Source organism: Schistocerca piceifrons, chromosome 4 (genome assembly GCF_021461385.2).
Source record: "Schistocerca piceifrons isolate TAMUIC-IGC-003096 chromosome 4, iqSchPice1.1, whole genome shotgun sequence".
NCBI classification, from domain to species: domain Eukaryota; kingdom Metazoa; phylum Arthropoda; class Insecta; order Orthoptera; family Acrididae; genus Schistocerca; species Schistocerca piceifrons.
Genome location: NC_060141.1, coordinates 302186491 through 302214084, shown reverse-complemented (window position 1 = coordinate 302214084; position 27594 = coordinate 302186491). Strand labels below are relative to the sequence as shown.

At 41.6% G+C, this 27594-nt stretch overlaps 1 protein-coding gene across 3 annotated transcripts in view; it reads right to left on the bottom strand.

The window, feature by feature from the left end:
* The window catches only part of LOC124795091 (UDP-glycosyltransferase UGT5-like), a 79058-nt gene that overhangs the window by 47058 nt on the left and 4406 nt on the right, over positions 1-27594 (bottom strand). For all 3 annotated transcript variants that reach the window (XM_047258922.1, XM_047258923.1, XM_047258924.1), the window contains exons 2-3: positions 4726-4873; positions 3806-4648 (exon numbers count right to left, since the gene is read on the bottom strand). In XM_047258922.1, coding sequence (XP_047114878.1) covers positions 3806-4648 — 843 coding nt within the window. In that variant the 5' untranslated portion in view covers positions 4726-4873. The remainder of the gene's footprint in view (positions 1-3805; positions 4649-4725; positions 4874-27594) is intronic.

Sequence of the window (27594 nt, the reverse complement as noted above, 5' to 3'; positions counted from 1 at the left end):
CAGAATTGGTTTTTGATAGGACTGGTTTCACATGTGGCCTGGCGCCTGATGGGGCACAATATGACGGCAACAGGATGGGGAGTTTCCATCTGAGACACAGGTATCAGCAGGATGCACCAGGGAAATGTGATAGGACTGTTCGTGTTTGTTATATACATAAATGATCTGAAGGATATGGTGAGCAGCAGCTTGTGACTTTTTGCTGATGATGTTGTAGTGTACAGGAAAGTGTTGTCTTTAAGTGACTGTAGGAGGATACAGAATGAATTACATGGAATTTCTGTTTGGTGTGATGAATGCCAGCTTACTCTATATGAATAAAAATGTAAGTTAATGCAGGTGAGAAGGAAAAACAATCCTGTAATGTTTGAAAACAGTATTAGATGTGTACTGCTTGACACAGTCATGTTGATTAAATACTGTGCCTATAGTTGGGAAGGTAAATGGTCAACTTTGGTTAATGGGGAGAATTTTTGGAAAGTGTAGCTCATCTACAGGGTGTTACAAAAAGGTACAGCCAAACTTTCAGGAAACATTCCTCATACACAAATAAAGAAAATATGTTATGTGGACATGTGTCCGGAATTGCTTAATTTCCATGTTAGAGCTCATTTTAGTTTCATCAGTATGTACTGTACTTCCTCGATTCACCGCCAGTTGGGCCAATTGAAGGAAGGTAATGTTGACTTCAGTGCTTGTGTTGACATGCGACTCATTGCTCTACAGTACTAGCATCAAGCACATACGTGCGTAGCATCAACAGGTTAGTGTTCATCACGAACGTGGTTTTGCAGTCAGTGCAATTTTTACAAATGCAGAGTTGGCAGATGCCCATTTGATGTATGGATTAGCACGGGGCAATAGCCGTGGTGTGGTACGTTTGTATCAAGACAGATTTCCAGAATGAAGGTGTCCCAACAGGAAGACGTTCGAAGCAATTGATCGGCATCTTAGGGAACACGGAACATTCCAGCCTATGACTCGCGACTGGGGAAGAACTAGAACGACGAGGAAACCTGCAATGGATGAGGCAATTCTTCATGCAGTTGACGATAACCCTAATGTCAGCGTCAGAGAAGTTGCTGCTGTACAAGGTAACGTTGACCAGGTCACTGGATGGAGAGTGCTATGGGAGAACCAGTTGTTTCCGTACCATGTACAGCATGTGCAGGCACTATCAGCAGCTGATTGGCCTCCACGGGTACACTTCTGTGAATGGTTCATCCAACAATGTGTCAATCCTCATTTCAGTGCAAATGTTCTCTTTACGGATGAGGCTTCATTCCAACGTGATCAAATTGCAAATTTTCACAATCAACATGTGTGGGCTGACGAGAATCAGCACGCAATTGTGCAATCACGTCATCAACACAGATTTTCTGTGAACATTTGGGCAGGCATTGTTGGTGGTTTATTGATTGTCCCCCATGTTCTTCCACCTACGCTCAATGGAGCACGGTATCATGATTTCATACAGGATACTCTACCTGTGCTGCTAGAACATGTGCCTTTACAAGTACGACACAACATGTGGTTCATGCACGATGGAGCTCCTGCACATTTCAGTTGAAGTGTTCGTACGCTTCTCAACAACAGATTCGGTGACCGATGGATTGGTAGAGGCAGACCAATTCCATGGTCTCCACGCTCTCCTGACCTCAACCCTCTTCACTTTCATTTATGGGGGCATTTGAAAGCTCTTGTCTACGCAACCCCAGTACCAAATGCAGAGACTCTTCGTGCTCGCATTGTGGACGGCTGTGATACAATACGCCATTCTCCAGGGCTGCATCAGCGGATCAGGGATTCCATGCGACAGAGGGTCGATGCACGTATCCTCGCTAACGGAGGAAATTTTGAACATTTCCTGTAACAACGTGTTTGAAGTCACACTGGTACGCTCTGTTGCTGTGTGTTTCCATTCCATGATTAATGTGATTTGAAGAGAAGTAATAAAATGAGCTCTACCATGGAAAGTAAGCATTTCCGGACACATGTCCACGTAACATATTTTCTTTCTTTGTGTGTGAGGAATGTTTCCTGAAAGTTTGGTGGTACCTTTTTGTAATACCCTGTATAAAGGAGACCACATACAGAATTCTGAGTCCCATCTCCGAGTACTGCTTGAGTGTTTGGGATCCCCATCACGTCAGATTAAAGGAAAACATTGAAGCAACTTAGAGGCATGCCGCTAGATTTGCTATTGTAGGTTCAATCTGCACATGAGTATTACGAAGATGCTCCCTGAACTCAGGTATGAATTCCTGGAGGGAAGACAATGTTCTTTTTATGAAACACTATTGATAATGTTTAGAGAAACAGCATTTGTGGCTGACTGCAGAATTATTCTACCACCGTCAATGTACATCTTGCAGGTGAGGTGGACCACAAAAAACGGATAAGAGGAATTAGGCTATGTAGAGGAATTACAGCATATAGACAGTTATTTTTGCAAGTGGAACAGGGAAAGGAATGACTAGCAGAGGCAGAAGAGATGTAAATGTGATTTTAGGTAGCTAGGAAGAGAGATGACACATAAACAGGTTGCCCTTCAATGATGACGTGGGTGTCCATGGCCATGGTACAGTTTTGTTTGTATATTGCTCACTTATAGGAGAAGCAATTACTGGTAAGAGTGTAGCTTGTTAGGTGTGTAAGGAATGAGATGGTGGGTTTGGAGTTGATAGGACATTGTAAAGGTAGTGTTTCATAGGTGGTGATGATGTAAAGGGAAATGTGGTGTCAGTGGTGAAAAACATGGACCCAAGTGGTAATGAGGTGACGTGGTAGAGGGCCAAAGAAGAAAGTGGTTTGTGTCTCTGATACGGAAAGTTAGGCTGTGGGTAATGGGTTGGAGGTAATTCTAATAATCTGAGTAGGTGCTGAAGCTTATGCTGGACTTCTGGGATGGGATTACTGCAACAGGATTTGAAGCTGGAAGGGAGACAGTTGGCATACAACTCCTGTCAGGTAATCACTGTGGTTCATCATCACAGTGGTGGAGCTCTTGCCTGCAGGTAGAGTGATCAAATTAGGTGTGCCTTAATGTTCTGAGTGATTTCTTTCCTTCACAAAGAGACCTATGTTTTTGGGAGGGGTTTGAGAAAAAAGGATAAGGCCAGATTGAAGGTAAGAAATTTCTGTAAGGTAACCAAGGGTACACTGGACAGGAATAGGGAACAGTTACAGTTGGACAGAGGAATGAACTGGGAGACACAAGGTTCCATATTGGATTTTGGTTAGTTTTGGTCAGAGATGTTAGTGTCAGAAAGTGTTTCCACTATAGGGATTGGGGGAAGGTGAGCAGGTCTTTGACCAGTTCTGCTTTATTGAATTTCAGCCCTATGTATAGGACCAACATTTGTGAGGCTGAGGTTTTTGGTAGACAATAACTCTTATGAATTAGATACAAGTAATTGGAACATCACCTGAAAGAGGGTCATAGACAGACAGTGCAGGTACTAAGGAGGAATAAAACAACACTGCTTGCTACTCCTGTGTTAGTAATATTCCCATTCTCACCCCCCCCCCCCCCCCCCCATTTTCAATAAGATTTCTCCTTTCCCTTGCAACATTCTCACCAACAATTTCCGTTTTGAATTTTTGTTCAGAAATAAATTTATAGTTTCCAAATATCATCAGGTGGTTGATTATGAGTACTTCTGTTAGTCCTCCAAAATTTTTTATTGGTGTAACTCCATTATTTTCACACTTTGATTAATACGTACTTTAGCAAGTATTGCTACACTATTACACAGAAATATTCAGAATTTCTCATTAATTAAAAAAAAACAATAATACCCACCTGTGGAAGTTTCTTGACTTTTGGCAAGTGTATTCCACCAACTTCAATTATACTTGGCACATATGGTCTTGGAGAATTGATAACAGGATGTGTATTGATGAGCAGCAGACTGGTGTTGTATGCTATGCTACTAAGCCTTGGAATGGATAAACCAAAATGGTACCAAGCCACTAATTCTGAAGGTATGTCATACATAATGTAAAATACTGCCTTTGTCCATAAATACATTAGAGTGTTTGAAACTCTCTCAAAAAAGTTCATATTATTTGTAAGCGGCAGAAACATATTTGCAATATATGCTGGACTGTCAGGATTTCCAAATCGATCAAGAGACGTTGGAACAGGGACACAGGAGCTTAATGCTATATGGGGAGCACCAAACTTGTGTACAAAGGGCAGCACACAGTCAGAGTTGAAAAGCTCAGTAACAATGAGATCAAACTTCTCATCGGATTTCATAAGTTCTTGCATTGGTTTAGAGCCAAGAACTTCTGCACACTGGACAACACCTCCCAACCCAAAGAAAAATGCAGTGATATAAGCCTTCAGAGGCAACAGTGTAAAAAATGGTGGAATAGCATTTGTGGCATAATCCTGATGCCTAGAGCCAAGCAAACTTACATCTGTGAAATTAGGGGGTGGATCTTTCAGTGGGAAGTGGCTGTATACGACAACATCATGTCCTACTGCAGTGAGGTAACGCAAGTAAGGTTCAAATGCCATGAAATGACTTTTACCAATGTGTGGCAGTAGAACAAGTACTCTGCCAGTTTTTACTTCCTCTGGTGACCATATTACCAGTAGAAGAAACACAAGAAGGTGAGATGACCATCTATCACACATCTGAAATAGATAAAGAAAAAACTGTAAACATGAAACAATATTTTACCTGGTAGTTGTATTTAAAATCAATTGCTTACTTTCTCAGTGATCGTATCCTTTTCTCTTCCACAGAGCTCAATTTTTTTTTCAAACTGAAGTGCCTAATCAATCATTACTTTTTCTTCCAGCATTGGAAATGTGCCAGCTTAAGCTTGAGGTCAATGTAATAACATAAAATGATTAGTCCTGAAAGAAACACCATTTTAAATTACTTAAAAGAACAGGTACATGCTCTCCGTTACAGTATATGCAATAAATATGAGAGTAAACTAGTAAATTTAATCAACATTATGATGAAAGTACCTCTCAAAAAGAATTTTATGATTTTATGTTGTCACAGAAATCAGACTAACTAACAAATTTAAATAGTTTTTGGGGTATGAAATTCACAAATGAAAAGTTTTGTTTGTGTATGTTACAGATGATATGAAGACTACAGAACAGTAATAGCTGTTTAAGGACAGAAAGAATTGTTTATGGTTAAATGCCTCGCTATTGATGATGTCATTAGAGATGGAGCACAAGTTCAAATATTGAAAATATCAGGAAGGAAATCGGCTGTGCCCTTTGAATCCATCCCCACATCCACGATAAGTACTTTATGGAAACAATGAAAAACCTAAATGTGTTGGCAACAATGGGTTTAGACTCACAAGCCCAGCCATAACATTAAAGGAAAGGAGTAATGTTTTACATGATTTATTCAGATCAAACATTACACTCAGTTTCAAACTAATTACCGAACACAATATGGGAAGTAACCCCATGGTCATCGTTATACCACTGGTTCAGCAATTTCATATATACAAGGTGTATGAGAAAAGTAATGAGACTGACAACACTGTGAGCAATCTGGCAAAACCGTGTTGCTCTGCTTGTGTAGTCTGGTGTGTTCATCCCTTCCAGGTGCTCAGTCCAAGTTCCAGCTCTGCACTGCCATCATGTGATTTTTGAGAGCACCACCATCAGTGAAGTTGTGTTTTTGTTATGAGTACAAATATGGAGCAGCAGAATTTAGAGCAACATTATACCATCAAGTTTTGTTTTAAATTTGGGGACACTGTGAGTGTGACTTTTGAAGAGTTGAAACAGGCCTGTGGGTAACATTCCTTATAAAGTTCACAAGTTTTCTGCTGCCAAAATCATTTCTGGAAGGCTGAGAAAACGTTGAAGATGAATCTCACTCAGCCGGCTGGGGTGGCCGTGTGGTTCTAGGCGCTACAGTCAGGAACAGCGTGACCGCTACGGTCGCAGGTTCGAATCCTGCCTCGGGCATGGATGTGTGTGATGTCCTTAGGTTAGTTAGGTTTAAGTAGTTCTAAGTTCTAGGGGATTGATGACCTTAGAAGTTAAGTCCCATAGTGCTCAGAGCCATTTTGAATCTCACTCAGGGAGATTTTCAACTTCAGAAACTGACAAAAACATCAAATATGTGCATGCTCATGTGAGATCAGACCAATGTTTACTAACAACACTTTCACTGTTCATCGAATTTTGACCAAAGTTTTGTACATGTGAAACACTTGGGCCATAACTGTGCCGAAAAACCTCACAGCTGAGCAGAAGGACAATCGAGTAGACGTGTGTGTTGATCTTCTTGAGAGGATTCCAATGACTATGATTAGTTCAGTTGTGTGATCGCAGGTGATGAATCCTGGATTTTTCAAGTATGATCGTGAGACAAAGTGAGGTGTGGCACATAGAGATATCTCTTCAACCAAAAAAAGCTTGAATGAGCAAATTGAACATCAAAACAGCACTGACTTGCTTTTTTGACAGTAGGGGTATCATGTATGAAGACTTTGTCCCTACAGGACACACTGTCAACCAAGTGTTTTATAATGATGTCCTTGAAAGGCTCAGTCTGCAGCTCATGGTCTAGTGGCTTGCGTTGCTGCCTCTGGATCACGGGGTCCTGGGTTTGTTTCCCAGCTGGGTTGGGGATTTTCTCTATCCAGGGTCTGGGTATTTGTGGTGTCCTCTTCATTACATCATTATCATCACCATCACCATCATTTGTGACAGTGGTTAAATTGGACTCAGTAAAGAAAGTGGACTGTGCGAAAAATTGGGACTTTGTATGGGCACTGATGAGCACACAGTTGAGCACCCAACAAAACCAAACATCCTCATCCTCATCATCATCATCATTGAAAAGCTCAGGAAAATGGTTAATTGAATGAGATGAGACACTACAGTTAAGACGATGCTGCATCTTGAAAATACCCTACACCACACAGCCACTTCCATCACAGAAGTTTTGGTCTCAAAAGGCATTCCTGTTGTTCCACAGCACCCCTATTCATCTGGTCTGAGTCCTTTTATCTTTTCCCAAAATTGAACAGTGTCTTACAATATGTCATTCTGGGGCTCTGGAGATCATTCAAAAGAATGTGACCGACATGTTAAAGGCCCTATCAGTTGAAGTCTTTCAGTGCTACTGCCAACACGGGAACGATGACTCTGGTGGTTTACAGCTGCCGAAGGACCCAATATTATCGTCTGAAAAAAATAAATACTTTGGTAGATAAAAAATAAGTCTGATTATTTTCTTCACACACCTGATAAAACAAAAAGTGAGGATGTCAAGCGTGTCCCTAGTTGATCAAGGATGGGTGGAACTGAGGTAGAACACACTCGGGTGATTTTCCAGTGATATAATCTTGGACTTTTACCACACATCGAGTTTTCGTGGGGCCTTTGACAACATCTACAATTTGAAGTCTTGAATCACTTATACACTCCTGGAAATTGAAAAAAGAACACATTGACACCGGTGTGTCAGACCCACCATACTTGCTCCGGACACTGCGAGAGGGCTGTACAAGCAATGATCACACGCACGGCACAGCGGACACACCAGGAACCGCGGTGTTGGCCGTCGAATGGCGCTAGCTGCGCAGCATTTGTGCACCGCCGCTGTAAGTGTCAGTCAGTTTGCCGTGGCATACGGAGCTCCATCGCAATCTTTAACACTGGTAGCATGCCGCGACAGCGTGGACGTGAACCGTATGTGCAGTTGACGGACTTTGAGCGAGGGCGTATAGTGGGCATGCGGGAGGCCGGGTGGACGTACCGCCGAATTGCTCAACACGTGGGGCGTGAGGTCTCCACAGTACATCGATGTTGTCGCCAGTGGTCGGCGGAAGGTGCACGTGCCCGTCGACCTGGGATCGGACCGCAGCGACGCACGGATGCACGCCAAGACCGTAGGATCCTACGCAGTGCCGTAGGGGACCGCACCGCCACTTCCCAGCAAATTAGGGACACTGTTGCTCCTGGGGTATCGGCGAGGACCATTCGCAACCGTCTCCATGAAGCTGGGCTACGGTCCCGCACACCGTTAGGCCGTCTTCCGCTCACGCCCCAACATCGTGCAGCCCGCCTCCAGTGGTGTCGCGACAGGCGTGAATGGAGGGACGAATGGAGACGTGTCGTCTTCAGCGATGAGAGTCGCTTCTGCCTTGGTGCCAATGATGGTCGTATGCGTGTTTGGCGCCGTGCTGGTGAGCGCCATAATCAGGACTGCATACGACCGAGGCACACAGGGCCAACACCCGGCATCATGGTGTGGGGAGCGATCTCCTACACTGGCCGTACACCACTGGTGATCGTCGAGGGGACACTGAATAGTGCACGGTACATCCAAACCGTCATCGAACCCATCGTTCTACCATTCCTAGACCGGCAAGGGAACTTGCTGTTCCAACAGGACAATGCACGTCCGCATGTATCCCGTGCCACCCAACGTGCTCTAGAAGGTGTAAGTCAACTACCCTGGCCAGCAAGATCTCCGGATCTGTCCCCCATTGAGCATGTTTGGACTGGATGAAGCGTCGTCTCACGCGGTCTGCACGTCCAGCACGAACGCTGGTCCAACTGAGGCGCCAGGTGGAAATGGCATGGGAAGCCGTTCCACAGGACTACATCCAGCATCTCTACGATCGTCTCCATGGGAGAATAGCTGCCTGCATTGCTGCGAAAGGTGGATATACACTGTACTAGTGCCGACATTGTGCATGCTCTGTTGCCTGTGTCTATGTGCCTGTGGTTCTGTCAGTGTGATCATGTGATGTATCTGACCCCAGGAATGTGTCAATAAAGTTTCCCCTTCCTGGGACAATGAATTCACGGTGTTCTTATTTCAATTTCCAGGAGTGTACTTTTGCCACAGTCAACAAAGGGATGTTGTGGAAGGGATGTTGTGGACAGAGTCAGAAGGCAAATTAATTAGATAACGTTTGTGACTAAAGAAGTATTTATTGAAACAGTAAAAAAATGTTGTTCAAGTGCTGTAATACACTGAAGTTTTAAAATACCATAGAGATACTCTGTACAGTAATGAAAAACTGTGATGCAAGGAAATTAAACCACTCATCTACATTTACATGGCTACTCTGAAGTTCATTGAACCAGCTTCACAATAATTCTCTGTTATTCCACTCTCAAGCATAGTGCGGAAAAAACTAACACCTATATCTTTCCGTGTAGGCTCTGATTTCCCTTATTTTATTATAACGATCATTTCTTCCTATGTATGTTGGCAGCAACAAAATATTTTCGCATTCAGAGGGGAAAGTTGGTGATTGAAATTTCATGAGAAGATCCCGCTGCAACAAGAAATGTCCTTGTTTTAATTATGTCCACCCTAAATCCTGTATCATGTCGATGAGATTCTCTCCCCTATTTCTTGATAATACAAAACATGTTGCCTGTTGAACTTTCTTGATGTACTCTGTTAATCTTACCTGGTAAGGATCCAATACTGCACAGCAGTACTGCAAAAGAGGACAGACAAGTGTACTGTAGGCAGTCTCTTTAGTAGAGATGTTGCACCTTCTAAGTGTTCTGCCAATAAAAAGAAGTCTTCGCCTTCTCCACAATATTTCCTGTGTGTTCTTTCCAATTTAAGTTGTTTGTAATTGTATTTCCTATGTATTTAGTTGAATTATGGCCTTTAAATTTGATTGATTTATTGTATAACCAAAGTTTAATGAATTCCTTTTAGCACTCATGTGGATGACCTCATACTTTTCATTATTCAGGGTCAGTTGCCAATTTTCACATCACACAGATATTTTATCTAAATCATTTTGCAACTGGTTTTGATCTTCTGATGACTTTACTAGATGATAAACAACAGTATCATCTGCAAACAACCTAAGACAGCTGCTCAGATTTCTCCTAAATCGTTTATACAGATAAGGAACAGGAGCCCTACAACACTACCTTGGGAAATGCCAGAAATCACTTCTGTTTTATTCTATAACTTTTCATCAGTTACTGCGACCTCTCTGACAGGAAATCACAAATCCAGATGCATAAGTGATATGATATTCCATAAGCAAACAATCTGATTACAATGCTTTTGAGGTATGGTGTCAAATGCCTTCTGGAAATTTGGAAATAAGGAATCAATTTGAAATCCTTTGTTGATAGCACCCAACACTTCGTGTTTCACAAGAATGATGTTTTCAAATCCTTGTTGACTATGTGTCAGTAGATTGTTGCTTTTGAGGTAATTTGTAGTTTCCAAACACAATATATATTCCAAAATCCTGCAGCACATCAATGTTAATGATATGGGCACGTAATTCAGTGGATTACTTCTACTGTCTTTCTCGAATATTTGTGTGACCTGTGCAACTTTCCAGTCTTTGGGTACGGATCTCTTGTCGAGCGGGTGATTTTATATGATTGTGCCAGCATACTATAAAAGGAAATAGCTGGTACACAATCAGGACCAGAAGACTTGCTCTTCTAAGTGATTTAAGTTGCTTCACTACTCCGAGTATATCTACTTCTAAGTTACTCATGTTGGCAGCTGTTCTTGACTCCTGGAATATTTACTTTGTCTTCTTTGGTAAAGGAATTTCAGAAGGTTACATTTAGTAACTCTGCTTTAGCAGCACTATCATTGATAGTATTTCCATTACTATCATGCAGAGAAGGCACTGATTGTGTTTTGCCACTAGGATACTTAACACACAACCAGAATCTCTTTGGATTTTCTGCCAAGTTTTGAGACAAAGTTTTGTTGCGCAAACTATTATAAGCATCTCACACTGAAGTTCACACTAAATTTAAAGCTTCCATATAAGATTGCCAATCTTGAAGGTTTTGTGTTCATTTGAATTTGACATGCTTTTTCTGTTGTTTCTGTGACAGTATTCTGCCCCTGTTTTGTGTACCATGGATGATTAGCCCTGTCATTTGTTAATTTATTTGGTACAAATCTCTCATTTGCTGTTGATGCTATTTCTTTGAATTCAAGCAACATCTGGTGTATACCTACACTGTTAATTTGGAAGGAGTTGATGTTTGGTTTGTGGGGCACCCAACTGTGTGGTCATCAGAGCCCATACGAAGTCCCAATTTTTACACAGTCCAATCTAGCCACAGTCATGAATAATGATGATGATGATGATGATGAAATGATGGGGATAACACAAATACCCAGTCCCCGGGCAGAGAAAATCCCCAACCCAACTGAGAATCGAACCCGGGACCCCGCGATCTCGAGGCAGCAATGCTAGCCACTAGACCATGAGCTGCGGACAATTTGGAAGGAATGGAGACTGTCTCTGATGAAGGTGTCATGTAAATTTTTATCTGCTTTTTTGAATATGTTTATTTTTGATGGATTTGGGAGTTACAGTATTCAGTCTTGCTAAGACAAGCCTGCATTCCCTAAACCAAGTATCCATTTACATGCTCATTGTTAGCTCAGAATTATTTATTGTTAAGAGATGAATAGTGTTTTCACAGCTGTCTACTGTTCAAGTGGTCTCATGAAGTAGTTGCTCGAAATAATCTTCAGAGAATGCATTTAGCACAATTTTGGATGATATTTTATGCGAACCTCCGGATCTTAACATGTATTTTCGCCAACATAGGGTAAATTGAAGTCGGCACCAACTATAATTGTATGAGTCAGGTACATGTTTGAAATTAGACTTAGGTTTTCTTTGAACTTTTCAGCAATTGTATTATTTGATTTGGGAAGTCAGTAAAAGGATCGAATTACTATTTTATTCCAGTTGTCATGACTAATGACCTCTATCCATATTAACTTACAGGAACTATCTACTTCAGTTGCTACAACATAAACTACTTCTAACAGCATCAAACATGACACCGCTAAATGTACTTAGCCCACCCTTTCTGAACTCAATTAGGTCCTTCGCAATGGATCAGTGCTCAGAGCACCTCGGAGGTTCGGACCCTGGACAGTTGACTGTTGCTGGCGGCCTAGACGGTTACAGAGCTTGGACCAAACGTGCAATGAAGAGGCATGCATCCCCAGGGAGGAAGCATAGCACTCATAGCATTCCTTTTGACTCCACTTAATAAGATAACAAGCCTTAACATGGAGACGCTTAAAACCGAGGAGGTTGGTCTGTGAAGGATGTTGCTTAAATCGCTACAGCACCTGTCGGCAGTCCTGGACAGTGACTGCAACATCCTTGGTCCACCAAGGAGCACCACTTAAATAATTTGACAATTCAGGGGCTTCTTTTATCAGGATACAGCTTATCTGGCTGTTTTTCAAGGATTGCCTTGTGGGGTGGAGGGTGGCTATGTACATAAAAAACAGTATTCCATTTGAGTCCATAGACCTATCATGGCACTGCACTGAACAGATATTTGAATGTTGTGCAGGGGCAGTTGAATTGAGTGAAACTAAACTCCTAATTGTTGTTGTTTATAGGTAACCTAACTCTGACTTCAGAGCATTTCTACTCAAGCTAGAGAGGGCTCTCGATTCACTCTGTAGGAAGTACCAGAAATTAGTTATATGTGGTGACTTCAGTATAAATTTTGTGTATGATGGTGCAAGAAAAAGGATGTTGGTAGATCTCCTAAATTCATATGATCTGATGCAGACTGTGTTTTTCCAACTAGGGTGCAGGGGAACAGTAGCACAGCCATAGACAATATTTTTATTCATTCTTCATTACTAGATGCATGAATGGCCTTTCAGACCATGATGCACAAATTTTAACACTAAAAGGGTTTTGTACTCAAACAAATGTCACAAACTATGTAGGATAGTTAATCCAACAGCAATAGAGAGTATTTTAAAAACTTGTCAAGGAACAAGAGTGGCAGGATGTTTATAGTGCTGATAACACAGATGATAAACATAATGCTTTCCTTAACACATTTTCATGCTCTTTGAGAGTTGCTTTCCATTAGAACATTCTAAACAGGGTACTAGCAGTAATGGGCAGACCAGGTGGCTGAATAGTGGGATAAGGGTATCATGTAGAACAAAAGTGGGAATTATACCAAAATGTTAGAAGTAGTTACAAGTTGCAGTAGCCTTTTACAGACAGTACTGTAAGATGCTTAAAATGTTATTAGGAAGGCAAAGAGTATGTGGTATGCAAATAGAATAGCTAATTCACAGGATAAAATTAAAGCCATATGGTCAGTTGTGAAGGAAGAGTCTGGTCAGCAACACAACGTCTCCGATGTAAAGTCAGTTTGCAGTAAACATATTTCTGTTACTGATAAATCAGACATATGTACAGTATTTAACAATCATTTTCTGAGCATTGCTGGTGAATTAAATAAAAATTTAGCTTCTACAGGGAATAATCTAAGACTCTTGGCAAATGCCTTTCCGAGACTGGTGTCTGAAATACTCCTCTGTGATACAGACAAGGGAGAGATTGAGTTAATAATTAAATCACCAAAGAATAAGGACTCTCATGGTTATGATGGAGTGCCTAGCAGAATATTAAAGTAGTGTGCTGCACATGTTAGCCCTATATTTAGCCATATTTATAATTTTTCCTTTATAATGGTCAGTTTCCTGAATGATTAAAGTACTCAGTAGTAAAGCTGCTTTATAAAAAAGGAGAAAAGGATGATGTAGACAATTTTAGACCTATTTCTATGCCATCAGTGTTTGCTAAAGTAATTGAAAACGCTGTGTATGTAAGGATAATCGATCATTTTATATCACATGATTTGCTATCAAATGTACTGTTCGGCTTTAGAAGTCGCTTAACAACTGAAAATGCTATATTCTCTTTTCTCTGCAAGGTACTCAACGAGTTAAGCAAAAGGTTTCAAATTATAGGCATATTTTTTATTTAACTAAGGCGTTTGATTGTGTTGATCACAAAATATTGCTCCAGAAATTGGACAATTATGGAATACGGGGAGTAGCTCACAATTGGTTCATCTCTTACTGTAGAAACAGACAGCAAAAGGTCATTATTCACAATGTTGAGAATGGCTATGATGTGGGGTCTCTGAGTGGGGTACGGTCAAGGTGGGGAGTGCCTCAGGGATCATTGTTGGGGCCACTCCTGTTCCTTATTTATACAGGGTGTTACAAAAAGGTACAGCCAAAGTTTCAGGAAACATTCCTCACACACAAATAAAGAAAAGATGTTATGTGGACATGTGTCCGGAAGTGCTTAATTTCCATGTCAGAGCTCATTTTAGTTTCTTCCACCTACACTCAATGGAGCATGTTATCACGATTTCACACAGGATACTCTACCTGTGCTGCTAGAACATGTGCCTTTACAAGTACGACACAACATGTGGTTCATGCACGATGGAGCTCCTGCACATTTCAGTTGTTCGTACGCTTCTCAACAACAGATTCGGTGACCGATGGATTGGTAGAGGCGGACCAATTCCATGGCCTCCATGCTCTTCTGACCTCAAACCTCTTGACTTTCATTTATGGGGGCATTTGAAAGCTCTTGTCTACACAACCCCGGTACCAAATGCAGAGACTCTTCATGCTCGTATTGTGGACGGCTGTGATACAATATGCCATTCTCCAGCGCATCAGGGATTCCATGCGACAGAGGGTGGATGCATGTATCCTCGCTAACGGAGGACATTTTGAACATTTCCTGTAATGAAGTGTTTGAAGTCATGCTGGTACGTTCTGTTGCTGGGTGTTCCCATTCCATGATTAATGTGATTTGAAGAGAAGTAATAAAGTGAGCTCCAACATGGAAAGTAAGCATTTCCAGACACATGTCCACATAACATATTTTTTTCTTTGTGTGTGAGGAATGTTTCCTGAAAGTTTGGCCGTACCTTTTTGTAACACCCTGTATAAATGATACGCCCTCTAGTATTATGGGTAAATCTAAAATATTTCTGTTTGGTGATAACACTAGTTTGATAGTAAAGGATGTTTTTGTGTGCAACATTGGCTCCATTTCAAATAGAGCAGTTAATGACCAAAGTTCATGGTTTGTAGAAAATAAACTAACGCTAAATCACAGTAAGACTGTGTTTCTACAGTTTCTAACAAACAATTCAACAAAACCTGACGTTTTAATTTCACAGAATGGGCATACGATTAGTGAAACTGAACAGTTAAAATTTATAGGTGTTCAGATAGATAGTAAACCATCATGGAAAGCCCACGTTGAGGATCGTGTTCAAAGACTTAATTAATGCTGCTATTTTTACTATTCGAACCGTATCTGAACTGAGTGATCGTTTGACACAAAAATTAGTCCACTTTGCTTATTTTCAATTGCTTATGCCATATGGTATTATATTCTGGGGTAACACTTCCCATTCTAAAAGGATATTTTTGGCTCAGAAATCGGTGATTCGCGCAGTAAGTGGTGTAAGTCCACGAACCTCTTGTCAACCCCTGTTCACGAGTCTGGATATTTTGACATTGGCTTCTCAATATATATATTACTGCCATTTCTTGCTAACAATATTAACTTATTTCCAAGAATAATCAGCTTTCACTCAGTTAATTCTTGGCAGAAATCAAACCTGCATTTAGATCTGCAGTATACTGCTGCATCCATTTTCAATAAGCTATGACTCGAATTCAAAAATCTTAGCAGTAATCCATGCACTTTCAAATTGAAACTGAAGAGCTTCCTCATGGGTCACTCCTTCTGTTCTGTCATTGAGTTTCTTGAAAAAAGTAAGCTGGTTCTTGTTGTACTGTTGATTGCTTTTACTTAAACTTATGGACTGACTTCTTTTGGGTTCATAAACTTTTTCTTTTTATCTGTTATTACTTTTATGCTGTAATTTCATGTACTGACATGTTCCATGAGCTTGAAGATTTACTCCCCAATTTGGTCTTAAGGAACTTGATATGTAAATAAATAAAAAATAAAATCAGTTGGCGGTGAGAGGGTCCTGTGGATAGGGGGACAGCAGTACCAGCAGCATGAAAAACAGTGGCAGAGATGCCTTTCACAACTACATCAATAGAATTCAAGAGGGAGGTGTCAAAGTTCACAGCAAACCTATGTGTGTCAAAGTTCACAGCAAATGTATATAAAGGCCAATTGGCCCTGCGGAATGCCCAATGTGGGGGCCTGTCTGCCTGGTGGCAGCAGGGGAATGATAGAATCACTGGAGAGTGGTCACTGTCATAAAGGTCATCATGGGATGACCAGTGTAGGGAAGTCACGAGGGTAGGGGAGGAGATCATGAGATCGATAGCAGAGAAGGTGCCATGACCAGCACTGAAGTGCGTAGTGGAACCATCATTAAGGAGAGGCAAATCGAGATCCATGATATGTTGGTCAATTAGGATACCCCTACCTGTCGAAGTGACACTCCCCCACAGTGGATGGTGGGCATTGAAGTCCCCAAGGAGGAGAAATGGGGGCAGGAGTTGAAGGATTAAGGTAGACAGTGTAATTTAAGGAAGTGGCCTACCTGGAGGGAGGTGGACACTGGAAATGGTGATTGCCGGAGTTGTGTGCACTCGAACTGTTATCGCTTCCAAGTTGGTACATAGGGAGATCCAGTTACTAATGACATTGGAGCAAACCAAAGTGCAGACCCCACCAGATGCTACCCGGGGCCACCACAGTTCTGACAGAATGCCTGATAATCACAAAATATTGGAGAGTGTTCATCACAGAAATGTGTTTCTTGTTTCTCTGCCTCGTGATGACTGGGTGTTGTGTGATGTCCTTAGGTTAGTTAGGTTTAAATAGTTCTAAGTTCTAGGGGACTGATGACCAGCCCATAGTGCTCAGAGCCATTTGAACCATTTTTGTGTTTCTTGAAGAACAAGACAGAACACAGAATAGGAAGGGACAAGATGTTGCATTTGGGGTAGGTGATGATAGTATCTGTTGCAAGTCAACTGTATGATTTGTGGTGAGAGTCCAAGATAGACATGAAGAAGCTGAGGGGGGAGGTCAGGTCACTCAGTCAGTAGTCATCACCGACAAAGGTGGGGTTACATCCATAAATAAGGTATGAGACTCATCAGGTTAACTTCCATTCAGAAGGCTGTTACACTCAGCGACTTGTAAATAATAGATTTCAGCTATCAGCTATCAGTCGTACTTTTAAATTTTATTGGCAGATCTAGATTTCAGCTAGAAACTAGCCAGTATCAGACTCAGGTCATGAGGGGGGAGATGGCACCTCCGGGAGCACTGGGGGTGCCTTGTCTTGGGATTTATGTTTCTTCTTCTTCTCTTTCTGAGGTGGGGGTGGGCAGGGCACAGAGAGAGTACAGGCTTCTGCAAGATCTGGAACTGAAAGAGGGGTGACCTTGGGGTGCACAGATGGTGTGGCTCGTGGCTGAATGGTGGGAAGAGTCTTCTGGCCTGAGAGACACTGGGGAGAGGGGTACCGGGAGGGAACCTGATCACCAGCAGATGCCGAAGAAGGGGGGCACTTCTTTGGCTGATACGGGGGAGTGGCTCCCTGATGGGAGGTCATGGGAACTGCATGGGAGAGGGAGAGAAAGAGGGACGGGGCTGGGATAAGGACAAGGGAAGAGGAGGAAATGAAGTAACAGAGGCAAAAGTTGAAGATAGTGACACTGGATGGAGTCTCTCATACTTTTGACGAGCCTCAGCATAAGATAGGTGATCCAAGGACTTGTATCCTGTAGCACATAACCTTGCCCTTCTCTGGGAAGCCAGAATAAAGGCACCAGTATTGGTGTGGTTGTCTTTGCGACCCTTCTGCACATGTTGAACAAAATGAATGCCACGCTGCACCAGATTAGGCCGGAGTTCGTCATCAGTTTGCAGGATGAGGACCCTAGGAAAAGTAGCTCCCTGGACCATATTCATAGATCAGTGGGGAGTGACAGACGCCGGGACGTTGCCAAGATGATCACAGGCACAAAGAGCTGTGGATTGGGTGGCAGAAGCATTTTTGACCAAGAGGGAGCCCGACCGCATCTTACTAAGAGACTCCACTTCACTAAACTTATCCTTGATATTCTCAATAAAAAACAGTGGGAATGTGCCCCCATCCGTCCTAGTACAAACAAGGTAAGGGAAAAAGGGTTTCATCACAAGATGGCGAGCTTGGCCCTCCTCCCATGGTGTAGCCAGGGAAGGGAAGGTTGCCAGGTCATACAAAGCAGCATTCAATGATCCTTCACCATTTGAAGAGACAGCTGTTTGAGAACAGCCAGATTTTTGGAGTTTGATATGCTTCATGTGCCAAGCATCTGCCTGGATACCATCCACTCCGACCAGGCGCTCTACCCATGGGCGTCACCTAGCCACAGCAGTGGTCGTCTGGCACGACGGCCATTGCCAGGTGTTCCGATGCCCCAAGAAGTTAAGCAACCACTCCTTGGCATACAGGGGGAGTGTACAGCTCAGATATCAGTAGTGTGATCCCCGTGTTGTCAGTGCACTCAGACATATGGGTACATAACAGCCCCACCACATGGACTGGCTATACATGCTGGTGACCTAGCGGGTGGAATGGGGCTACAGTGGGGAAGGGAGAGGGGAAGGAAGCGGGGAAAGGAATCCACATCATAGATGCTAGAGAGGGAGTTCTTTCCCATATGGCTCACACTAAAAACAGGAAATTTTGAAGTGGAGGTCAAACCTCAAGCGGGGACCTAAAGGATGAAAGAATAGGCAAAAGGAACAAAATTGCAACCAATACAGGAAACCAGGTGAATAGCCAGGTCAACATAAATCAGAACACCAAGAGAGGGGAAGGTGGTGACAACAGGAAAGGAGCAAAGATAGGGAGGGAAGGCAGGGTGAAGGAAATGCTGCCAGGGAAAGAAGAATTTTCTGCAATAGCTTGGGGCCCCATGTGCGCCACACATGAACCCACGAAAGAACGGTGAGCCCCCTGCATGCGTGCGCGCGCACCTGTGTGTGTGTGTGTATTTTCATTATGTTTCACTTACATTTTCTTTTTTCCTCATCTTCACACACACACACACACACACACACACACACACACACACACACACACAGGTACACATACAAGCTTCCACATAAATTTAATTAATTTCAGACACAGCCACAATAGTTTCCACATCGTAATTTTTGCTTAGATATTTTGTACACATTAAGTTGTATTTGGTTGCAGATGACAAAAATTGTAAAAGAAAACAGACACTGTAAAAACATAATACAGCAGGAAAACCACACTATGCGAATAAAAGGTATGAATAGATAATTTTATGCGTTCTTCAAGAATCTGTAATTACAATTTAAAAACCAATATTTACATGTTTACAAACAGTAAAGAGCATTCTTTATGTTTAACAGCCATACAGCCATAAAATAAAAGCCCACTGATGATGCTGCAACTGCAGTGAAACAAGTTTGGGGTAAAAAACAAAATTGTGTTTTGCTAAGAGCGGACCACATCCAAAAACATAGTACATATTAATAATAATACTGATTATCTTTGCTCAGCAATCAAAGTTGAGTTCCATGGAGGAGGGACATAAGGTACCACAATCTACTGAGTCCTGTCATCTGCAAAGGTAGGTGTGAGATTCCAAGTAATGTCCTGAGTCAGGACAGGTACCATGGACGAATGAGTGACTTTACAGCTTGTTGTATATTACTTGCAATCACTCTTCCTCCCTCAGACTCATAAATGCTTCCTTCTCAGTAAAGAGATCAGAGAATGCAGGGATATAGTATAAGTATCTCTGCAGACATCTTTGGCTACTGTGTCTGAAATATTATTTCCCCCATTTCTCACATGTCCTGGTACCCAAAATAAGGAAACCTTTCCTTGGTTTTGAATATTGGTACGGTATCAAAAATGTTCCCCCATCATTGTCTCTGTTAGTACACTGTTTGACCAAATCTGAGCCAATGAAGAATTTCTGGCGGCAGTGACATCATCTCATCATCTACTTAACTGCTTTATGAAATCATGCCTGTAAAAACAAATTAGCATCCAAGGATATTGACTTGCTTATATCGAGGAGTATATACTAAATCACGATGATGATAAAAAAATTACTTAATAGCTGATTTAACTACATTATTAGGTAGTGCAATGGTTCTTGTATTTTCTTGTTTCTAAAATTAGTTTGCGTCTTATAATCAGCCAGGTCAGTGAACTGCTCCTGTTATGATTGAGACTTTTAACATCTACAATGTCAAACTGTGTAAGACATATGTCTACTTCTAAACTACTACTCATCAGATTTACTGGTGAAATTATTTTATGTCAATAGTTACAGCAGTGGCTAGATCCTTAAAACAGGTGTCATTACCAAGATATGCTGTCTCATTCTTCTTGGGTAACTAGAGGTCACATGGCTGTTCCTCTTAAGATGAACAGTACCTAACTACTTTGAGTTACACATGCCTGCAGATTCATACATTGTATAATCATATTCAAGTTGAGAATAAACAGAAGGAGGATGATAGATTTTAAAAAGGAACAAAGGCGAGGGTTTTACAGTTTTTTGATGAAGAATTCATTAGAAATTCAACAGAAGCACAGCTTCGACATTGTCTTTTCAAAAGGACAATTCCAGCTTTCATCTGAAGTGAAACTATGGGAAACCTATATCTCTCTGAACAGGATTTGAATCCTACTCTCAGAGAACATGAGTTCAGTGACTTAACCATTGCAGCATATCCTTTGGTAAGAGACAAAAGTTTTTAAAATTTAAAATAGTATAGTTTTAGTGGACATTTGGTAAGTTGAAATATGATTTGATCTATGAAAATTACTGTGTACACACTCAATCCTCAGTATATAGCTTTACCACAAGAGGCCTCCATCACTCAGGCACATCATTTGCCATGATGTGCCTCCTCAGTTCTGAACAGCAGCCTCCGAATGGCACTCGGCAACTGGGACTATCTTCTGCTTCCACAGTGTGTCATATCCATTCAATAATGGTGTTTCCAGTCGCCACAGAGAGAGCTGTCAATCATGGATTACTTTGATTTTGTGAAATACAGGTGCCAATGGGGATCCTATGCCCAACAGGGATAAAAGTCGACATGCTGCCACAGTTCCTACAATTATGCTATGTAGCACACTCCAATGCTACAACTGTTCCATCTCTTCTACAAGCAGAGTTATTAAGTTCTACAATGACTACATTTCCAAAATAGCAGTTGCTATTTACAGAAGTAGGAGCAGATAAGTAAAAGTGTCTGTAGAGTACTGCCAGTCATAATGTCTAAACCACAGAGTGCCAAGAGACAGCAAAGTTATTTGCAAGGGGCAGTCGAATAAAAATGAAAGACTATATGATTTAGACAGGGTTTCTATTTTGTGTGACAAATGAGAGCTTGCTCCAAAAGTAGAAAAATGTAGGTTATGGGAAAAACGACTCTGTAATGCTGATATACAGTATTGGCGGTGTGCTGCTAGACACAGTTATGATAATTAAATCTCTAGGTATAATGCTGCAAAGCGATATGAAATGGAATGAACACACAGTACGACGTGAAAGTTTGGGTTGTTCTGGGGAGTGTGCATAAATAGCCGATTTGGTTAATGGGGCATTCCATGTCAAATCATCCAGGCCTTGAAACCCACTATCTAGCTGAGAACTGAGATATTGTGTACTGCAATTAAACTTGATTTTATAAATTCTTGCAATTTTTTTTGCTTTATATACATCCTATTGGCAATAGGTAATTGCAAAACATCTTATGCAACATACAGCAAACTGTGAAAATTTGAGAATTGGCTGCAGTTTTTATGTGGAAACAAGTAGGTTGACAATTTTTTTCCTAAACATCGTTTCTGACGTGTCGTTTATGAAAACATGGAGGAACTGCCCATACAAAATTTTGTATATTAATTTAATTTTACTTTTTTTCTAAAATTAAAGAATGGGACAGTTGCACCCCCCCCCCCCCCCCCTCTGAAAATCACTGAAAAATTATGAAGTGATTTACAATAAGAGTAATGGAAAAAAAAAATTGAGAAATGAATGGCACTAAAAAGGGGGGGGGGGGATTCGAATTCTGAGAACATTTCCATTCAGAGCTACAGCTGCGGGGATAATACCTACATTCAGTGGTTGATGGGTCTCTTTAGTTCTCTGAGTCAATTCAGAGCTTTCCATATATTTTTTTAAAATCTGGACATTACACATACAGCTGTTCGTGCCAGAACTAGATATCTCTTAATGAACTTGCCCTCACAGCTGATCTAATGAGCGTACATGCAAATGGCACACAAAAGCTAGGTGTGCATCCCTTATAGATCTTCTTCAATCTAACATATGGAACACAATTATTTTAATTGTTTAAAAACAAAATGTCCAGGCTGGAGTATCAACTATTATGGAAAGGATAGATTTTTACTCACCATAAATATGACACATTGAGTTGCAGGCAGGAACAGTGAAAATACTGGAGATAGTGTTCATGTGTGCATGAAGTGTGATGCTTGTGTGAATGTATGCATTTTCCTTTCTTTTCTGAATAAGGCTTTGGCCAGAAGCTCGCTGTGTAACTGTCTTTTCATTGTGCTTGTCTGCAACTCAATGTTACCATCTTTTTGGTGAGTAGTAATATATTTTTTTCGTAATTGTTTGGATTTTCTGCTGTTCATTGAAATTTCATAACTCCACGTAAGATGTTCACCTGTGCAATTAATAGCTGATCATGATTTCCAGCTACCACCTGTGACATGCCAGCAGAACAGCACCTTACGTATTAAATTTTTTATGTGATTTTTATGTATTCTTAGGTTAATTCTTAAATTCTGTGCATGTTTTTTTATGTGTGCTTTTATAATTAATTCTTAAGTTAGGAGTACTAGGATGGACAGGGCATACTCATGCTATCTGTAATGAAGAAGGAACTGGTCACAGTTTGCGAACACCTGAAGATGCTTTCTGCCACAGACAGCCGTCTCCAGACTCCTGCTTCTGGCTGTAGCAGTAAGAAAGAGTTGACATGTCACATTGGACACCTCGGTGTCTCTTGTTTTGCTCACGGGCTCTGGTGACAAGGCACCTCCCAGTATACACAACGAGATGAATGCTACGGCACCACACGATAAGTGGTGGGTGGTAATGCATTCTACATCTACATTTACACACGTACTCTACACGCCACTGTAGGGTGCATGGTGGACAGTAGGCTGTACCATTACTAGTCATTTCCTGTCCTGTTCCATTCACAAATAGAGTAAGGGAAAAACTACTTTCTATACAAGCCCCAGTTTCCTTTATCTTGTTTTCATGGTTCCAACATAGAACTGTTCTGCAGACAGCTTCAAATGCCACTTTTCTAAATTTTCTCACAAATGAGCTGTCTGTGAAAGAATGCCTTCTTCCCTCCAGGGATTCCCATTTGAGTTCCCGAAGCATCTCCATAATACTTGCATGTTGTTCAAATCCACCAGTAAAAGATATAGCAGCTCACAGATAAATTGCTTCAGTTTCTTCCTTTCATCTGAGCTTGTGAGGATCCCAAACACTCTAACAGTACTCAAGAATGGGTTGCACCAATGAACCAAACTTTCCTAAAATTCTCCCAACAAATCGAAGCCAACCTTTCCGCCTTCCCTAATACGATCCTTAGCCTACATGCTTATTCCATTTCATTCCGCTTTGAAACTTATGCTGATTATTTAATCAATGTGACTGTGTCAAGCAGCTCACCACTTACGCTATATTTGAATATTACAGGTTTGTTTTTCCTACTCATCTGTAGTAACTTACATTTTTCTACATTTAGAGCGAGATGCCATTCATCACACCAACTGGAAATTTAGTCTATCATCTTGCACTCACTTGCTCACCCTGTCTGCCAGATGATTAATGTATAGAGAAAAGCAGTGGTCCTATCCCACTTCCTTGGGGCACTGCTGACGGTACCATTGTCTCTGATGAACACTTACCGTTGAGATAATGTGCTAGGTTCTGCTACTCAAGAAGCCTTGGAGCTACTCACATATCTGGGAACCTATACCGTATGCTCCTATCTTTGCCTACCTCCATTAACCTTCTGTAGTACGGCAGGGTCTGAGAAGGGATTATCAGCCCCTTAGGGAACAATATCCGGCCCCGAAAGAAATCCAATGTACACTCGGTTTGGCAGCCAGGGAGGGGGGGTGGGGAGGGCTCATCCGAGATGTTTGGAGGAGACTGTGCCTGTAGCTATCGAGCATTCAAGGTGCCATCTGCAAGTTGTGGCTCATGTCAGCACACTGATGTCTGTTGCTTGGGTTTGTACAGGCGGCTGGCGGAAGTGGTGAAGCCTCCTGGCATTGTGCACGTGATGTAAGCAGAGCTCAAAATTTGCAGCATTGTTTCCAGAACTGATCGGATCCTTTGCTTTTGAGCTGAGTGAACATCTCAATCAAAGGTTCCATTGATTCTGTCACAGTCCTACCTGCATATTTTTGGACCTGTGTTATGGCATTGAGAAATGTAGGACTTCCCTTGATAGGTCAGGGGTCCACTGCACAAAGGTAGCACTTTCCCACACAGCAGAGTACTTGTCCTGCATACAGAGTATAAGGGAGCAGTCAAATGAAAATAAGATAGATGGAAAAATAAAGTAAGAAAGTTGTGTATTATTTCAAAAGTAATTACCACAACTGTTTTATCCCACTGTGAGACAAGGTGGTCAATGCATTCATCGAAAAATGTTTGCAGTTGCCTACAGAGCCATGATTGTATCCAGGCATGCACCTCTTCGTCCAAAGCAAATCTACAACATTAAAGTCTTTCTTCAGGGCTCCAAAAATATGGAAATCACATAGGGAGAGATTGGGACTTCATGGAGGATGTATATGGGCTTAGGATGTGTATGACTGAGGTGCAGTGGGTTCTGCAGAGGTTAGCCACTAATGAGTATCTTGCCTTAAAAACCATCCACCCCACAAGCACTTAACACACCTTGAAGGTGACTGAGCTTCTTTTTCTACCCCCCCCCCCCCCCCCCCCCATTTGAACCGTCTTCACAATCATGGCAGTGAAGTCAAGGTCTTCATTCCATGTGACGTACCATGTTCCGCTATTGCATCGAAGCATGCACAGATCTTATAGTTACACAGAATTGTTGATGTTAACCAGTTCTCTGCTAATGAACACTGGGATCGCAAGACCCATACATAGCGTCTACTGGCTAGGCTCCTGAGGGTAGGGATAGGGCAATCAGAGGTTCTACAACAAAATCATAAGAGATAGCTTACTGCTTGTGGCTGCTGGATGTATTAAGTGGATGACCAACAAACAAAAAGCAACAGATGTTATCAGCCAACTTTCTTGCAGTGTCACATTAACTGCTGGTTTCTATTTTTAAATGTGCCTCCATTGAATTTCGTTATGACCCAAACCAGCTCCTGGTCAAGTGAACAATGTTTTGGTGCCCAGTCCATGTCGGACACATCCTTAGAGCCTACACTGTAAATTTTAAATTAACAACAGCCTCAGTTAAAATGTTTACCTAGATTTGGGATAACCCAACCTTTTTCAGAATAAAAGTAACTACAATTTGTCCATAATGGTCACCGTCAAAAACTAAAAACTATAATACAGTAATACATGTCATATTTCAATAACTTATTTGGGAAACAGCCTCGGCCCCACTTCGTGACTTCAGTACGGCTGCAATGGATGTTGTACTGGAACTGGCTAAAGCCTCGAGAGGGCATGCGTGATAGTGTGTCATGCGTACTTGTTAACACTGGTACTAACATGTATTCCTAAACTTAAAATTTTCATGAATAACCAGGTATGAATAACAGTAACTATGATGTCCTTGGCAGCCAATACTCTGCCGCCTTCTTCACAAGACTTATCTGCCACCAACTCTTGGTCTGAGATGCGAACAGACTACCACCCAGCTTTGTGCTTCTGAGGAACTGCCGCTGCATGATTTAGTACTGCAGCCTACAATCTAGGGATCATCTTCTTGTAAAGCACTACCTGCTGTCACACCACTAGGACACCACCAGCTACAGTGTTAAGATACCTTCGCTGTCTTGTCACTGGCCGCCTGCTTCTAGCTGAGGGCCGTGACTGCCTCCACACTCTCAACACCCCAGCTTCTCAGCAATGCTCAATTCAGCATGCCACCTCCCAGGCAAAATGGGGTATGCCTCAAGCTGTTTGCTATGCCTATCACATTGAGGGGGGGGGGGGGGGGGGGGGGGGGGGGTGGGGGGGGGGGGAAGGTTACTAGCTTGGCATTCTGGTGTGAGCTGTCAGAGATGGCAGTTATGTATGCATAACGTGAGCTTGCTTGTGTGTATGAATGGTGTGTGTTTCTCTTTTGATGATTAAGTCTGTAGCTGAAAGCTTTGTGTAAGTGTCTTTTAACTATACCTGTCCGCAAGTTAATGTACTATCTTTTCAGTAAGTAGCAATTTATCTTTTCCTACATTGTTGATATTTCTACCTGGGGTTTCCATTGCTTGATTTTATTAGAGAATGCGTGAGACAAAGGTGCTCCCATATAACTGTCCACAGCACACTGAACAACAAAGAATTGTTTTGTTCATCAATTGTTTTTTTTTTTTTTTTTTTTTTTTTTTTTTTTTTTTTTGCAGCCTCCTACAATGTCTGTGTCTCCCTCGCCATCAAATGAACCCAAAATGTCCCAGATAGGGGTCGAGCACCGCCTGACAAGCACCACCCAGAAGCAGTCATTGTACAACCAACCCCTACATTACTATATTTTACAGAATTGGGCTGTGGCGATTGCTTCAGCCCATAAACATATATAACTTGATTTGTTCCATATCCTTGAAGGCTCTCCTTTATGATGGGATTTACAGAACATGAATGAATGGGGCTTGTTTCCAAGATCAACTCCTGCTCTAATGATATTAAACCACAGATCTGTAATGCTTAAATACAACACATTTCCTATTTTGTAACAAGCCCTATTTTTGATGGCCTAAAAACTTCCAAATGCTCAAAGGAAGGGAAGACATTTTGATGTACAGCAGCATAATAGCAATAACTTATTGTCACTCTCCCACACCAGTACAAAATGGTTACAACGGGGATTCAGATATTGGTATGGTTCACGAGATTACTAGTTACTGGTTTCTTCTTATGTAATTTCTGACTTACATGGTTCATGTTGCAGTTGCACAGTAAATTTAGAACAAATACACATAAAAATAAACTAAAAATTGTTTGTTTATGGGGGAGAGGGATTTTTATTCTGGAAATATTAAATGAATTTCATAAATGCAGGCAAAATGATGGAGCGGGGGATGGGGGGGGGGGGGGGACACAGTAAAAGAGAGTAGGAATAAATGGCAAAGGAATATGGGCAAACTGAGACTGTGATTAATGTTTCTTCTATATGAACACCACACAATGCCGTCCTCCCTATTATTAACATTTCTGGTCATATCCTCCCCCCTCATCTGGTGTCTCAAGACTTGAATGTGGATAACTGAATACCTACCTTTTATCTTTTGTTCACACCATTCCATAAAAAAAAGTTGGCAGAAACATGTAATTTGAACTGCTACAATTCATTGTAACACTTTTGTTAATTGAGAATAACATACCTTTCTTTTTTAAAAAAAAAATACAATTTCTTTTATTTCTCATGGGAGACTGGTCCCCAAGTTGTTACTTTGGAGCTGAATCATTTCTAAAATAAAGTTTTTCACCATCTGTTTGCAATTAAAGTATTCACAGAACTAGTAGGGCCAGTGTTTGGTAAATGTGACATACTGGA